Source organism: Bacillus rossius, assembly GCF_032445375.1.
Source record: "Bacillus rossius redtenbacheri isolate Brsri chromosome 9 unlocalized genomic scaffold, Brsri_v3 Brsri_v3_scf9_2, whole genome shotgun sequence".
Lineage (NCBI taxonomy): Eukaryota > Metazoa > Arthropoda > Insecta > Phasmatodea > Bacillidae > Bacillus > Bacillus rossius.
The window spans coordinates 31524371-31542183 of record NW_026962013.1 but is presented as its reverse complement, the minus strand read 5'-3'; the positions used below and the strand labels follow the sequence as shown (position 1 = coordinate 31542183).

The 17813-nt window shown below is 40.0% G+C and overlaps 1 protein-coding gene across 3 annotated transcripts in view; it reads right to left on the bottom strand.

Moving 5' to 3' along the window:
• Positions 1 to 17813, bottom strand: part of LOC134542931 (sushi, von Willebrand factor type A, EGF and pentraxin domain-containing protein 1) — a 259383-nt gene that overhangs the window by 29432 nt on the left and 212138 nt on the right. For all 3 annotated transcript variants that reach the window (XM_063387537.1, XM_063387539.1, XM_063387540.1), the window contains 9 exons: positions 16827 to 17020; positions 16072 to 16319; positions 13782 to 13913; positions 13050 to 13215; positions 12010 to 12261; positions 10997 to 11129; positions 8839 to 9009; positions 7451 to 7688; positions 5224 to 5436 (listed from right to left, as the gene is read on the bottom strand). In XM_063387537.1, the coding sequence (XP_063243607.1) occupies positions 5224 to 5436; positions 7451 to 7688; positions 8839 to 9009; positions 10997 to 11129; positions 12010 to 12261; positions 13050 to 13215; positions 13782 to 13913; positions 16072 to 16319; positions 16827 to 17020 (1747 nt within the window). The remainder of the gene's footprint in view (positions 1 to 5223; positions 5437 to 7450; positions 7689 to 8838; positions 9010 to 10996; positions 11130 to 12009; positions 12262 to 13049; positions 13216 to 13781; positions 13914 to 16071; positions 16320 to 16826; positions 17021 to 17813) is intronic.

Below are 17813 nucleotides of genomic sequence, written 5' to 3'. Positions count from 1 at the left end.
TCCTTTCAGACACTTCCCATGTCTTACACATGGCTATGGCCGTCTCGTTGTCAGAGAGTATCATGGAAGGGCTGGGCGCAGAGCCATCTTGCCCCAATTCAGACATGAACTGCGATAACCATCTTGCTTCCTTTGTTGCTTCGTAGATTGCATAATATTCCGCAACTGCTGTGGAATCAGCAACACAGGTCTGTTTTCTCGAAACCCAGATAACAGGACCTCCCGCTAAGGTTGCCACAACTCCTGTTATAGACTTTCTGTCACGCCTATCATTGGCTAGGTCTGCATCACAGTAGAATATGGCAGCACCATTTTGTTTGGTAAATTTCAACCTCCAGTCTTTGGTTTGTCTCAGGTATCTGAGCACATGTACAATATCTTGCCAGTCCCGAAGGGTTGGGGTCTCACATTTTTGACTAGACCTGCACACTGCAAAGCTAATGTCCGGTCTTGTTGTTTGCGACAAATGTAGTAGGCTCCCAATCGCTTTGCGGTATAAGTGCTTGTCAAAAGCTTTGTTTCCAGCATCTGTTCCATCATCACGGTTGATCTCTATGGGGGAACGCTTTTCCTCTTGCATTTGTCATTTGAAAAGTACGCAGCAGTTGCTCGATGTAGTGAGACTGATCCAGTAATACAGAGTCACCTGTGGAAATGATGTTCACTGAAAGAAAATTGGTCATCTCCCCCATGGCTCTCACTTCGATAGTCCCAGACAGCTTCTTTTTCATATACTCCACTTTCTCACGCGTCCCGAATATGCCCAGGTCATCAACGTAGACAAATACCACTAGTTCCTTGTGGTCATCTATATATACGCAAGGGTCTTTCTTCAACCTTCTCAAATCCCAGCCAGTTAGGATACCGTCAAGGGTGTCATGCCACTCCTTACCACTCTGTTTCAGGCCGTAAATACTTTTTAGCAGTTTACAGACCTTGTCACTCCCTTTTTGGTACATCGGCGGTTGCTCCATGTAAATTTCCTCGGTGAGGACCCCGTTCAGATACGCAGCCAAGACGTCCAGGTATTCCCTGACCCAGCCCAACTTCACTGATAAAGCTAGGAGGACACGAACTGTCTTTTTCTTCACCACTGGAGAGTAAGTTTCAGTAAAATCTATCCCCAGTATTTGGGAAAACCCACGTGCTACCAGTCTTGCTCTATACCGTACGGAGCTTCCATCCGAGCTCTCCTTTAATTTTAAGACCCACTTGCACCCTAAAACATTTTTTCCTTTGGGCCTGTCAACAATTTCATAAGTGTTTTTGCTTGTCAAATTTTCAATTTCTTCATCCATCGCTCTTTTCCAATTTATCGCATCACTGCCCCCTAAAGCTTCTTCAACACTCTTTGGTTCGTGGGAGCAAGACTCTGTAGACATAGTAATGCACCCGTATGGACAAGAAGGTGCTTCCGAGTGTCTTGACAGGAGTCGAGCAGACCTCCTGATTTCCACTACCGGTTCCTCTTCCCATCCCAAGAAGGGTTCTTCGTCTTCCGACAGGGTGTCATTGGAGTTTGGCTCATCGTTTGTTCTTGGTTCAGTGCCTTCTCTTACCTCCTCGTTCTCATGATGTTTCTCAGTTTCCAGCATGCCCTCGCAGTTTTCTTCCAGTACCACAATGGTTTTGTTCTCTGTTGACATACCACACGCATTGTACGGAAATTTGCTCTCCTGGAAAATAACGTTGTGGGCAATTTTGACCTTCTTAGCTTCTAATTGCCACAGTCGGTAACCCTTAATGTTTGTTTCATAGCCTATGAAAACGCACTCGACACCTTTGCTATCCAACTTATCTCTCCCATTCACATACATCCAGGCTCTGCAACCGAACACCCTCAGAAAATTGAATGTCTTCAGTTTCACCGTTTCCCCTCGCCACAGCTCCAAGGGTATCTGAAAATTTATGGCACGGGAAGGGCTTAGATTTTTCACGAATGCCACAGTATTTGCCGCCTCAGCCCAAAATTCCTTTGGTAGGCCTGATTCTGCAAGCATACACCTGGTGGAATTTATAATTGTTCTATTCGCTCTTTCTGCGACACCGTTTTGTTGCGGTGACGCAGCAACGGTTTTCCTGTGCACTATCCCACATTTTTTGAGATGCGCCTCGAATTCCTTGTTGCAATACTCTCCTCCTCCATCTGTCTGAAGTCCCTTTATCCGGATATCATGCTGCAGTTCAACTTCATTTTGGTATTCCTTGAATGCAGCAAACACATCACTCTTCTTCGCCAAGAATTTCACAGTAAGGTGCCTAGAGTAGTCATCTATGAAGGTTAGTAAATATTGAGCCTTTCCCAAGGACATAGGCAGTTTTCCCATTAAGTCAGAGTGTATTAGCTCCAGTGGTCCTTTAGATTTCCTTTCGCTCATTTGGGGAAAGCCCATTCTTGTCATTTTTCCTTTTATGCAAGTGTCACAAGCATTAAGCATCTTCCCCTCAATCTCCAGTTCAGGTATTTTTCTGATACTTTCTTCATTTAGGTGGCCAAGCCTTTGGTGCCACACCATTACACTCTTCAACGCTGTAGCATCCCTAATTTCACCGTCATGGTTTGGCATATTTACTACATTTGCGATACTGTCCAATTTCTTTTCAGAGTGTAGGACATATAAGCCATTTGAAACTGGAGCCTTGAAAAACATTTCGTCATGATCGTAAGCTATGGCTTCTCTGACATTCATTTCCAGACGAATACCCTTTTTTGCCATCTTGCTTACCGAGAGCAGATTGAAGTTAAATTCTGGCACGTACAGTACATCCGATACAGTGAGAGTCCACCCCCCACATTCATCAGTGATTTTTATCTCTACCATACCACATCCACTGACCTTCGCTGTACCTTTACCCATCGTTATTTCCCCTTTGCAGTCTTTCATGTTGAGGAACAGTTCCCTTTGATTTGATATGTGGTCAGTTGCAGCGGAATCTACAACCCAGTCCACAGTGTTTTTCATGGGTGAAACCAAGCCACATGCACTCACTAATGCCTTGTGTTTTAGCTTCCTATCCTGTTCTTTGCCAGTTGTGTTGTTATAAGGCTTTGACTGGTCATCCTCATTGCAGTCACTTGCCCAATGTCCATTATTTCCGCATCTGTAGCACTTTACTTTGTCACAAGTCTTAGCCATGTGACCCCACTCGTTACACCTGTAGCACTTTCTATCAGTGGGGGTACCAAATAACCTATCACTTCCTTGAGTATTTCTTTCAACATACCTGTTCTTCCAATACTCCGTTCCTTCATTTCCTTGTCTTCCTCCTCTTCCACGCCCTCTGAACGCTTGAGCACCTCTTAGATGACCATCGCCTTTTGCTGCAAGTGCTGAAACTTCATTTTCTTCCCGATCTTCATTACCTTCTTCTAAAAGTCTTGCTTTTACCAACCTGATCGATAGGTTAGGTTCCTTTCCCAACTCTTCCACCAGTCCGCCATATTTATCCCACTGGAGTCCAAGGAGGATGATACCCGCAATCTGTTTGTTCGTGTACACCCAACCAGCCGATTTCACTTTCTGGTATTGTGTTTGTACACGAGCCACATATTCATGCAGTTCCTCCCCTTCACCTTTAGAGATCAAAAACATAACTTTTAGTGATCTCAATCCCTGCAAAAAACTAACCTTCGTATGTATGTCCGCCAGTATTTCCCACGCTTCTTTCGCCAGTACACATTCCGCAATATCGTTAAGATATGAATCGGACACGTTTTTGTACATAAATGCCAAAGTCTTCCTGTTAACCCTTTCTTGATCCGCATTCATTGGTGGTACAAATCCTTGTTCTATAGCATTCCAACTGTTAATTTGTATAAGTTCGGCCTTTGCCCGTAACTTCCATGCAAAGTAATTTTTGGAATCCAGCCGCGGGATGTTGCTTCTATATTCTGTATTTTCGTGCAAAGCCATCTTGAACCACAGTTTGCCACGCGCGCCGATCGGCAACTTTACCGACTCACTGCCAATCACAGTCACAATCTCATCACTCGCAAAAAACGTCCTGGGCCCATAACCTGTTGTAAGTTTCAATAAATGATGTAACCAACCTTTTGCTTTTAACTCAATCTCTATTTACTAGTATCGCACAGTACACACAGAGCCGACATGGCTGCAACGATAACTACATTCGTACACATACAAAAAACAAGATGGCACCTAAACAAAGGAAGTCAAATCAGTCTATGTAGCAAATACAAATAAAACATTATTACTTTCGTGACTTATGTGTCTCACAAAACATATCCAACAGGTGTAAGTCGAGAGGTACCAAGGTCCTACTGCGTTGTGCATTCTTTGGTTCGTCATGACTCACAACACAGTGAAGGGTCAGAACAGTACCCCAGATGTGTATCAACACACTCAAACACCTCAAGAGTGACGACACAGTACATAGACTCGCAGACACACCGGCCAACTCTAAGCTGTAACTGTCTAGACCCCCAGCTGGCTCAATGGTCCGACTGTTACTTACATTGAACACTTGGAGAAATTTTGTGGGTGCCGAAAATACAGTTCAAGTTTCATTAAATGTTATTTTCAAAAATTTTTGAAGAATATTCTTTGTTTTTCATCAATCAATGAACGTGGCCGCCATTCCACGACGAAAAAACATTTACATGAAGACAAAACTTGCAGCACAAACAACTGCACTTGCACAAATATTCAGTTCATCGCTTCTAAACAAATTTTACTAACTGTCCAATGTTACTTCTTATGATAATGCAAAAATCCTGTGGTCGCTGGCAACACAAAGTATAAATGGCAGAGAGACCATTGTTTTCTCAGTGTGGCCACCAATTATTTAAAAGCCTCCACCAAGGCCTACGCTGCTGCTTGTGGTTGAATCTTCTAATTAAAAAAAAATATCCATAATAAACATTGAAACAGCAGGCGCAGGTCTATCGACATCCTAGAGGTAAATAATTTTGTCAAGCCCCCACCCTATTATTTAATGTATAACTATTTGAACACCCCAATTAAAAAAAATATATATATATTAAAGTGGCCCGTAAACACATTTTGCATTAATTTTAAATTGTAAGGTTTCCTATGAGTTCTTTTAAGATACTTGTTAATTTCATCCTATCAGGTACACCTAAGCATTATAAAAATCCTTAAACACAATGGGGCCTCCCTGATACCCACACCCCTTGGTAGGCTAATCACAGGCTACCTTCAAGCAAGCGACCTCACTGCTAGTGCGAGACGTGTCAGGTACCTGAGCAGGCGGGGTACTCCATGGGCAACTTGGGGTCGGCGGTGGGCCTCCAGAAGCCCTCGGCGCCGCACGTGTAGAACTTGGGTATGGGCTGCGAGAACTTCATGCCGGGGTTGCAGGCGATCTCGCACACTTTGAACTGTCCGCCGGAGCCCCAGTCCTTGCACATCTGCGTGCCTCCGATGGGGTCGGGCAGCTCCGGGCAGAATTCAGCTGTAGCATTTACACACAGTGCATGGAGACGGACCGTCTCAGGTAGCAAGATTGCTACATGTCAAGTTCCAGAAGAATGCTATTGGGTTAACAGAAAAAAACCTTAAAGGCGATTATATCAGAAGTTTGAATAATTACCAAAGACCTAAATAGACATCTAATAGAAACTTGAAATATGGTCACAAGTTCCATTTTAAAAGTTTGTTTGCGAGGCTTATTCTAGACTACAAATATGTTTGGTAATGGTCAAAATACATATTAGGGGTGCAGACTTATTCAAGGGTGCGACTTATTTGGCTAAATATAGTACTTGTAAAAAGTAGGGATGGGCTGGTTTAATCATTATACCCTCGAATACCATTTGAAAAATTTGAAATTCAAGAAAAATTTTAAAGAAATGTAAATTCAAGAATCCTACACTGTCAACTGTTAGTTTATTAGGTCTGTTTTTTTCCTTCTACATAACCTATTTCTGTTCCCTAATATAATGTAAGTACCTTTAATTTATAATTACGTAAAAAAAAAATATGATACAGGAAAACCCTTATTGATACTTTTCAGGGGGAACAAAGAAAAAAAGTATAAATTGCGGGAAAGGATAAATTGAGGGCAAACTCTAAAACTGTACTAATACATATGTACCTCATTTCTTGTATGTATTCCTTCTTCAACAAAAACCTTAACATTACATTAAAAAAAATATAGTTTGATACTACTAATATACCATCAATACTCAAGCCATGCCTAAAATACATCACATAAAAAATAACAAAAAGTTTAAATTTATTAGTGAATAAATTAATTATTACTTGATATAAGGTTAAATAAATATGCACAAAAAATTAATGTGTTTTAGAAGTTTCTGAAAGAGAATATGCACATGAACCAAATATTCCAGTTTTCTGTTTAAATAACCATGAAAGAGTGCAGGCTATCAAATATAGTTTACTTGGCATAAAACAGAGTACGTGCATTGAATGCAATTATCAAGATATCATTGTACCTTTACTTGCATGTACTATATACAGGTATCAACGTAAACAAACATAATGCCAACCCGTACTGGGTACACAGTGATGACATAACAGAAAACATGTCTGAAAGAGATTTTCATTTATACATCACACTAAGTTTTCAGGCAACTTCAACATGGCAAATAATGTAAATCGTACTTCTTATAGAGAAAAGAACGGGACCGAAACATTTGATTGTATTTTAAGGGAAATTGTACTGTGTGAGAATGTCTTCAATGAGTTGTTTTTTTTAAAAATAAAAACCAGTTTTACGTCGTATACGAGAAGAATAGCAAAGCTCCAGGGATGGATGAGCTGACTGTAGAAATGATAAGAGCAGCAGGAGAAGTAGGAAAACATTGGCTGTATGGAGTGATGAGGTGTATTTGGAAAGAAAAAAAACATACCAGAGGACTGGAGTAAAGGGGTAATAGTGCCAATGTCTAAGAAAGGAAACAGGAAAAGATGTGAGAATTATAGGGGGATCACTTTGTGCCACTGTGCAAAGGTGTATGAGAATATCTTGGAAAAAAAGTTATGGAAGGGCATGGCAGTCAAATGACGTGAGGAGTGGCATGGATTTAGAGAAGGAAGGTCTACCATAGATCTGATATTTGCCATACGACAACTGATGGGGAGAAGATACAAATTTGGGAAGGATCTAGTAATGATATTCCTGGATGTGGAGAAGGGATACGACAGCGTGAAAAGACAGTGTTTTGGCAGGCTATGGAAGAAGCTGGGATTAAGAAAGAGTTAATACGTAGAGTGAAGAGTATGTATAAGGGAAACAGTAGCAGTGTGAGAACTGGAAGAAGGATGACAAAGTGGTTTAAACAAGCCAATGGAGTGAAGCAGGGTAATGCATTGTCTCCATTTTTAGTTATTATAGTGATGGAGAGAATAATGAAGAGAGTGGAAGATAAAATTGGAGAAAGAAACCCTGAAGCAAAACTCTACTGTGATTAGCAACGCTGGCAGTCTCAACAGTTGTTACCTACCCAGCACGTAAACCTTGAACGAGCACGTGGCAGCGTTTCCTGCCTGGTCGAACGCCACGTACGCGATGGTGTAGCTGCCCCACAGGAGGGTCTGGCCCGGACGATGCCCGCTTCGCTCCTCGATCTTCACCACACCCACGTTGTCCGTGAAGTGGGGCTCGTCCCAGGACACGGTCGCCGAGCCATTCTTTGCGATCACCCACAAGTCCCCAGGGCAGTGCTCAACTTGTGGTGCGACCTACGAGCAAGGCAACAACGAAGCACAATGATCTCACAGCTTGTACTTAAAAATATTTTGGCTATTTTTAAACATAAGTTTTAGTGAAGATTTCAATTTTTTGCTATTGGGCCTTTTTGAAATGACGTAGTAAGATGAAATGCCACACCATTACCCCTAGTACATCACAACTAAGGACTCTGTTTAATTTGCATCCATGTTACAAATATTTGTTTTAAGTTTTAAATGTAGTGCAGAATAATCGGACAAGCATTTGTAGATAATCTTCAGGAATTAATAAAATATACATACACATATACCTACTAGTTTTTTTTTTACAGGCATAGATAACTTTAAAGTGTGATGATTATCTCTTGACACTAATGAATTCATTGCCTGCCCAAATTGGTTGTTTGTAAATTATATTTGTATTATCATTATGCAAATTATTTATTTCTGGCCTTGCCATCTTATAAATAATTAATGATGATGCAAATATCTTACAACAAACATGTAAAAAAAAAGTCCTTTTATTTATTGCCACATCTTAATACTGTGATTACTGTATTTCATTTAATAATATTAATATTTATTTGTCAAAGCATTAAATTTATATACTTTTATGATTATTGTGAATCTTAATTTAATGTTCGGAATATAATTTTTTTTAAACGAATATTTTTCTTATGTACTGAATTTATATTTGTACAGTATAATATAGGTAATATATTAAATCATATAAAAGAAAATTTTACCGACACCCAGAATCAACTATTAGTCCAATAAACATGATATTTGGAGGATCCCCTATGATGGTATCATTCAAAATCCATACCTTACAGGAGTCAAATTTGAGGTTTACAATTTTTTTTGGACTATGGAGAGAAAAAAAAACATTAGATGATCATATTTACTTTTAATTTCATGAATTACCTACTATAAAAAAATAAATAATTAACTACGTATGTGTCTCACAGATATTTAAAATTAACCCTTAAAGGGGTTAAACTGAGTTTCAGATATTGTTCGGAGAAGTAATATAAGGTGGTCCAATTAAAACGAAAATTTGTGAAAGCACTGTAAAAAAATTAATATAATTGTAGGGTTTTTGTTGATAATTCAGGCCAAAAAAAGAAGGTGCGAAGCCGCAACGCTGCGCAAGTGTACCAACCTTGTCGACCTGCAGCTGCTGGCAGCGGGTGCCACCGTAGCCCGGCGGGCAGATGCGCTGGCCGCAGTGGGACGGGACCACGCGCTCCACGCCGCCCGCAGTGTCCTCGTAGCCGGCCCACGTGAGGGCCAGGCCCCGGTGCAGCACAGGCTCCGTGCGGCAGTCTCGCACCTGCGGGGTCGCACGCATCACCCACCGGTCAGACAGCCGGCTACATCGTACATTGTTCCATATTGCATGTTTAAGAAATTTCGTTTTTCTAACTTCTGTGGGTGTGGCCACCCTGGTCTGAAGTAAAAAAAAAAAAAAAACTAGCGTGTGTTGTCAGTGCATCAAGATGGTCGGCAGTTGGCGGTGTGTGCGCGCGCGTGGTCCTCCGGAACTTTTTTGCCTCGTGGAACATGAATTTGTATAACATACATACTGCAACATTTCTCATCCATAGTGCGTTTTAATGGGCACTTACTCTCTCTCTTTTCAATGCACGACATCTGCTAACAGCGCTGTCCTTGTTTCGGTGCTCTCTGTTGCCAGATACATGCCATAGAGCACAAAAGTTGTACACACAACTTTGTAATGTAAAAGAAAATGTTTTAAAATGCACCTGAAATATTGCTATTTTCAAAAGGAAAATTTGAAATGAGAATTTCGGGAATTTCAATTTCATCAAGAGCGTCACCTGATAACATTCAATTTTAGCCTTAAAGGAGATGTAGCTGATGGACGCCATCTTGGTTTCACCTTTTTATTATTATATTTATAGTGACCGACTGCTACAAATAGTTTCTCCTGTAAAATTATAATTTGTATTTATTTTGAATTATTATTTTTTATTCAGAATGACTACAGCAGTAATTAATTATCGATCATCATTATTTTATGGTCTTAAAAAAAATCAAGAAAGAGTAAAATAAAAAATTCTGAAACTTATAATTAACAATGGTTACAAAATTTAATATTTTATGTTAACAAGCCGGGTAGCAACAGGCTGGCAACATTGTATACAATTTACTATGTACAGCAGTCTAAAAGTGAGACTCTCTACACATCAGGGTGTCTACAGATCCACCAAGGCACCTAAGTCTTGAAAAAGTGTCAGAACTAAACTAGTCACGAAAATCTCGAAAAAGTACAGAAACAAAAAATAATGGTGGTAGAAAGTAAAAAAATTTAATTTCCAGCAGTCTTTTGCTAGTTGCATTTTTTTTCCCTCATGCCTTATTTCAGTTTTTAGTTGCACATTAAATATAAATAAAGTGGAAAGTATCTCTGAAAATGTTTTAGCTTTCCAGTATAAAAATCTGTACCTTCCTGAAAATAGTACATCTATTTAATATTTTGTTGGCTTTTTCCTTATTTTTATATAAAAATTACCCTGTGATATAAATTTGTAAGAAAATTTTATAAAAAAGTCCTTACAAAGTCCTGAAATCGGTTCACTAGGTGGTATTTGTAGAAACCCACTATATGAAGTTACGTAGAAACAGACAAGACATTACACTTACAAAGGTATGAAAAGTTGGAAGATCAGTTATCATCTAAAAGCAAATTTCCTCATGTATGTTTAGTGTGAAGTTGGGTACACAGGAGAAAATTGGCAGATAAGGTTTGCATACTTCGTATGAATGCCTGAGATGCTTTGGTTACAAACTGAAGTTGTTGCTTTTGAATTACACTGGTTTTGTTCAAAAAGAATATCAAATTGCCAAACATTAGATTTTTCTCAGATTAATAAACATTGTAGTGATGAAGTTTTCATCCAAGATAAAGACAGGATGTATGCAGGACTACCAACTCTGACAAATGTTCACAGTATGTAAAAATAGCTACACTTGAATGTGATATATGTAAGCTTTTATGTTGCAGTCCTTTGAGAATCTGTGTACAGTACAATGTATTTGAATGCTACCTCATGGTACACAACCTAATGAGAAGAGACCATGTTTTAACATAAATAGCTAGAATCACCACCCATTCCCATTAGGTATGATTTAAATAATTAGTATATATGTAAATATATAAACATAGTACACATACAATTGTTTGAACCAGCAATGCACTGTAGGTAAAGAGTATGCAGGCCAAGTTAGTGAATTTCATGCTAAGGTGACATGTGGTGATAATGCTCACAGTGAAGCTAAAATATTTCCAGTCTTACCTGTTTCTGAATTTCGTTTGTGACATCAAGAGATCGTCCCCACACCTGCACTTTAGTCAAATGCCCTTGGAAGCCAGACTCCGTGTAAGCCTTAGGATTGTCCATTCTTGGTTTGCCGAGGGTAACCCATGCACTGAAATCATACATATTGAAGTTTCATAGCTGTAGAATAAATTTGTGTAACATGCACGTCGCAATGTTTGAACATTGTAATCAAACACTTGATGCTTCTGACTGCTTTTACTTTACATTTACTTTCAGTCTTAATACATCTTTCTTAGCCCCTGCATGTTTACAAATTGAAAGGTCAGCAAGTTTGGACCACCATTTAAAGTGGTACTCATTAAGTTCACTATTGGATGCAAAAGAATAATTTTTTTTAAGTTAAAAACTGCTTCTAGGTATTGTTGTTCATTTAGTAGACCTTTGATTAACAGAATAACTCATGTTTCTGTACACGAATCAATATCACAAATTTTCAGTTAAGAAGTCAGAATTTAAGGACTAAGATTATTAATCAATTCTACGTGCATAATCAAGTGCATCAGGCAAGACAAGAAAAGCAGGCAGCTGCGATTTGCTGGCCAAAGTAAACATAAATGCTAGCAAAACAGGAAGTGTTCAAGCTGCCATTGGTGCAGTACAGTTATATCCTTTCTACCACCTCGTGCTATTTATTCAAAAAACAACTTAATTAATAACAATTGCTAAAGTAAAATTTAAATTTAAAAAATAATAAAAATTAAATTTAGTCATTATAGTTTGTGGGTTTGTGCTATAAAATTTGTTTTAAAGATTTTTGGGATGAACCTTGAATCAGTTTCTCTTGGGGGCGTTGCTTGTAATAAGCAGTAGATTAAGGTAGCTGCGGGTCTAAAACATTTGAGAACCCATGAAGAAGTCAGGTTCCATCCTAGCATTTACTTGTTGTAATTTTGGGAAACTATGCAAAACTGTAATCAGAATAGTTGGACCGGGAATCGGGCTGGCCCCGTAAATGACGTAAGACTCACTGCTGCGGCAACTGCCGGCCCCCGCCGTAGCCTTCCAGCTTGCTCGCGATAAGTCCCTCGGTGATGAGCGTGAGCTCCCCGCCCTTCTCCCCGTCCCACACGACCGCCACGTGGTGCCACTGGCCGTCGTTGATGGTGGCGTACTCCTGGAAGCTGAGGTAGACGTCCTGCAGGTCGGAGAACAGCGACACCTGGACCCCGTTGCTGTGCGCCTGCAGCATCACTCTCCGCTCCACGGGCACCGTGGGCGACCTGCGGCACGATGCTTGGGCCTGAGGTCTCGTCGCCGGTTAGGTCGTTAGATTTGACAACACACGGAAACACACATCTGGGATATCGGGGAAATAATCAGCCACGGCCTACGGTATTCTAAAGCATAAATTTAATAAAATTTAAAAAAAATTTAAATAAATATATACTCAGTATTCAATATTAACATAAACATGTGCATAAAATTATTTATTTAATTTAGTAAAATAATTGAGATGAATTTTAATTAATAATGAAAATCAATAGAAATTTCAATTTTTTGATTTTAATAATTTATTAAATCATAAATTTATAATTTATAATGAATAAATTATTTATAATGAAAATAAATTATATATACGAGAACATAACCTAAGTTAATATAAATACACTTGAAAAAGTTTAGACCTTAACTTGACTCTAGTGGTGTATCTCCACTCCTGTTTTTTTTTCCTTTATCCGGTTAGTGTGTGAATGTCGCGGCCATTGACAATTTGCACTTATTGACCTATACCTTATTATCTAAACTGCATATACCCAATATTTAGTTATATGGACTAGTATTCAATATCAATCACTAAAGTATAAGATTTAAAAGCACATATGTAGTTTTTATTTGTATGTAGCTTTTTTTTCTACATAGCCTTTTCTTCATCCTGTGAAAATTTCTCTGTGTGGTTGTAAAAAATCTCTCATAATTTTTTTTATTACGCGTCTAAAGAAGTATAACTCCAAATAATTATATAATTTAGCTACCTCTAACTGGCTGAACTGCATGATGTTTTACGTACGAGACACTGTAGAGGGTGAAGAAGATCCCGCCCTCATCCTTCTGCGTGAACTGGACCCACATAGCAATGGTCAGACTCTTCCTGGAGCCCAGGAAGAACGGCACCACGAGCGCAGCGCTGCTCCTCGTGGGGTCGCTGAAGTACAGGTCGTAATCCACCTGAATGGCTAGAAACGACAACATGTTCGCCTTGCTGTGCGGTTTGCGTTACTGAGAATACATAAGAAATACACATTGGTAGAGCTATTCTGGTTATTTAAGTAATATTTGTACCACTAATAACAAGTACCCTTAAAGGAAACACAGGGGAGACTAACAGCGAATTGAAACACTGTGTATCTCAAGCTATTTTTAAATTTGTAACAGGGTGTCAAGCAAAACCTGCAACAGAATTCCTTGACTTTTTGCTCAGATTCGCAGATTTTTTTTACTGTTTTATTCTTTTTTACTGATCAAAACATGTTATGATTTAATAGAAAACAACAATATAAATGTTCCGCTCCTTCCTAAAACTGCCATGGTCGCCTTTTTATTCTGAACTGTGAAATGACTGTTTACTAGGTCACACCATGTTTGTAAAATAAAATAAAATAAAATAAAATAAAATACACACACACAAACACACACACACACACACACACACACACACACACACAGTGTGCCATTTGCCATTTATACATTTGATAAATAGTTCAGGCCTGGGCTTTGAATAGTTACCACTGCTAGTACTCACTCTTTCTGCAGTCATCTCCGGTGAGGTTGAAAGGACACTGGCAGTAGAATTTGCCTGTCAAGTCGATACACGTAGCAGCAGGGGGGCACGAGTTTTCTTTACAGTCCACGATATCCTCCTCACAATTCTTTCCTGGAAACAAAATTTAAACAAAACTTTACAAGAGCTGTTTTTATAATAGAGTAATTCTTGTTTATGGATATTAAATAGCAAGTAAGGCCTTCGGGCAGTTACATTTGGTCTCACGTCTCATGGACATGGTAGTTGTTAAAAACGGAAACATACAAGTAAGAGAAACTGAGGGCGGAATTGGCTATGATCAGTGGCGAGGCGTGAGGTTTACATGAGGGAAAGCAACAACTCCGTTCACCCCAAAACAAGGTGTAGGGGAGGGGGGGGGGGGGCGGTTCCGGGGGCCCTCCCCCGGGAAAATACGGATTTAAAGGTACAAAAGGGTGCTATTTAAGTAGTTTTCTTAACTGAACATTGACTATTCCACAGGTAGAAAAATTGACAAATTTTTTTTCAATTATAAACTATTTTTGAAAAATAATAATGTTTGGCATACATTATTCTGATAATAAAATACCTACTCTACATTATTTATATACTAAGTGGGAGTGTAGTATCATCGATATATGGTACAAAATATATAAACAGACAACACATGGCAAAGTAAGTACTTAAAATAAAGAGAAGAAGCTCATAAAAATGTACTAGAATAGTAAAAATTAAATGTTGGTATTTTTTGTACCAACACAAAAGAAACTATCTTCATGCGTGATCAGAAACTCTGTTAAATGGTACGTGGTTATTCACAGTCACTCCAGCGAGATTGCAACTCTCGAGCTGGGATCCCGTATCCGCCACCCGCGGGACGCAGTCGGTAGCAGTTGGCACTGCTAGGCCGCCTCCCGTACGCCCACAAATCCCCCACGCACTGCCAGCCTTTGGTTACCCAATAGGGCGCAGGGAACTCCCAGCCAACAGCCCGCGAGAGAGATGTGCGCGCCCCGAGAGACGACCGCCGACTGAAACGCCACCTCGCCACCTGCCCTGCCGAAATGTAGCGGACATAGCCGAAGCAGTCGGCGGAAGAATTCCACCGTCTGCTTCGGCCATGTTCGCTTGAGTTCGGCAAGAAAGCGCTACCTTTGTAGCTTCTATCACGTGGTTTTACAGCCAATCCCCTCCTCGAACCTTTGTACCATGCCACCCCCCTTCCGAAAGGAAACTAATGCGACAGCCTTCCTGCTGAAAGCGGTCCTTCCAGCGCTTCTAAACCTAGCAACGCTTCTAAAACAGCATGTTTTGTGTGTCAACGAGTTCTTTTCTTATAGCGCACAGCGCACAGTATTGGGTCCCAAGAAGATAATATAAAAAATACATACACCTAACTGCACGAGCCAAAGTAAATTACTATTCTGAATAAAATATTTCTTTAAAAAATACAATGTCTGGAAACTGCCTGGGCAAGCACTGCTTGCCTTGCTTGCCCTGACGAGACGCCACTGGCTATGATCCATGGTATGGAAGGAACCATGCCATCATTTTGAGTGGTTTTGGAAAATCGTGACAAACCAAAACCAGGATGGACGTAATGGGATTTGAATCTGGATCATCACATACAGGAATCCAAAACTTAACAGTTGTGATGGCTCTCTCAGTATGAACAGTAATTTTACATAAGATAAATTTTTGATTAGTTTCTTCTCGCTGTGGTGAGGGAAAGTTAGCATTAAGGGTAGGATGTACCAATGTATTTGTTTTAGAATCAGTACCAGCCGATATTACCAATTTTATGGATTTCCGATGTAATAGTTTCCAACCCATACAAACAAAAACCTGATACACATGGAAAAAGTACAGTTTCATCCATACAGATGTCATTCATCTTCTCTATTCACCTGCTTATAGTCCCGCAGGCATCTCTTACTCCCAATTTTTCTGTATTATATGTTTTTTGTTTGTTTATTATTTATTAGTTAAAGGCATAATGCGTATTGTGCTATGCACAAATTTTATACAGTAAAATACTTTTTTTAATCTCCAAAAAATCCTTTCAAGACTTAATACTAACAAATATTGAATCACACTTGCAATGTGATTATTTACAAAAAGTATTAAATCTGTTTTGAAGCGGTTATAGGATGTGTTAAAGAAATGTATCAGTAATTGGATCAGTATCTTTTTTATCCGTATTGCCCATCACTAATTAGGAGGGCAAGCTAGACCTATCAATACGCTTGAACAGCGTACGAGAAGAGAGGGTACGGAGTCTCTCGCTCACCGGTGTACCCGTGCGGACACACGCAGGTGTAGCCGGGGCCGTTGTCGATGCACGTCGCCCCATTCTGGCACGCCCGCGCCGCACAAGCGTCGTACTCATACTGGCAGCCGACGCCGGTGAAGTCGGTGGGGCAGGAGCAGTTGAGGCCGGAGCCGAAGTCCTGGCACCGCCCGCCGTGCATGCACGGCTCCCCGATGCAGCGCTCAGGCGCCGTCTCACAGTGCTTGCCGTCCGTGCCTGACGGACACCTGCACACACGCACGCATCCAGGCACATGAGCGCAAGGGTGTTTCGGTAGATCCTTGTTAACGGGCCGCATGGCCGGGCACTAAAAGTGACGCCGGCCTTGTGTAACTACTGCGATGAAATTACGGGGTTATAAACACAAACTTCAATTTCAATCAGCTGATCAGCCAATTAAACAATAACATGGTATAAAAACCACACATCCTTGTGATGAAATCAAATTTACTATTGTGAGCATTTGGTGTAAGTTGGGAAACCAGACAAATGATGTAGTGTGATTAAGTAGAAAGTGTAAATGAGTGGAATGTGAAACAGAGGTTATAGTATATTTACGAAAGAAGGCCTTAAAAAAAAAAATGTGTGGGCGTTTTATTGGAACCATGGGTCAGAGCAGTCTTATATTCATAACCAACTATAATAACTATTTATTTTTTTAATGCGCCATTTGTGAAACAGGAAGACTACTTATCATGGGCGTCTCATGTTTGCAGAGAGGGTGGGCAACTCACACGCAGAAGAAGTCGAGGAACAGGTCGATGCAGGTGGCGTCGTTCCGGCAGGGCACGGTCTGGCAGGTGCCTACGTCCGCCTCACAGCGGGCGCCCGCCCAGCCCGGCGGGCACTTGCACTGGAACCCTCCCACCTGGTCCTTGCACTCGGCACCGTTCAGGCACGGCCGGCCGGCGCAGTCGTCGATGTTCACCTGCGCAAGAGCGTGCCACTCTGCACCCCCCATCCCCCACGCTGTGCCCGATCGACCAGAGGACAGCTAACTGGCCAATTCAACGTGTCTACAAATACCTGATAAAGACCTTTAAAAATATATATATATATTTTTAAAAGTTTTTTGTGTTGCAGGGTAATTTTTAATATAAGCAACATTAAAAAAATACTGCTACACTACTATTTGCAGGAACGTACTAATATTTATGTCAGAAAGCTAAAATCTTTTCAGAGATGATTTCTACATGATTCAAGTGGACAGTCTCCAACTATGTATTTATATTTAATTTTAATGTGCAACAAACTGAAGTGAGGTGTCAAAACACAAAATGAAAATTAGCAAAAGGTTGCTGTAAATTAAAGTTTCATGACCTCACAACTTTTTTGTGTATTTCGTGATGGGTCCTTCTTTTTCATTTTTTCTCTAATGTCTCTGCTGACCTGTTAACACACTAAATTAAGCCATTTTGTCAATAAACAACTTTTTTTTTATAATAATTAATACATTAAAAATTAAAAAGAAAACTACTATTCTCTTGTATGGCATGGAAATACACCATACGCAATTAATCATCAGATTTGACTAAAACTAGAATTTGATGGGGGGAGTGTCTATAAAGCATGGTTCCATGGAAAACATATACACTAATTATGTGCCATATCCATACAGCTTAATTGAGGTGCATTCTTCAATTTATTAAAAATACTACATATGGTTTTGTGAAAGGTGACCACATCATCTTCTAGAATGTAAAAAAAAAAAAATTCTAGGA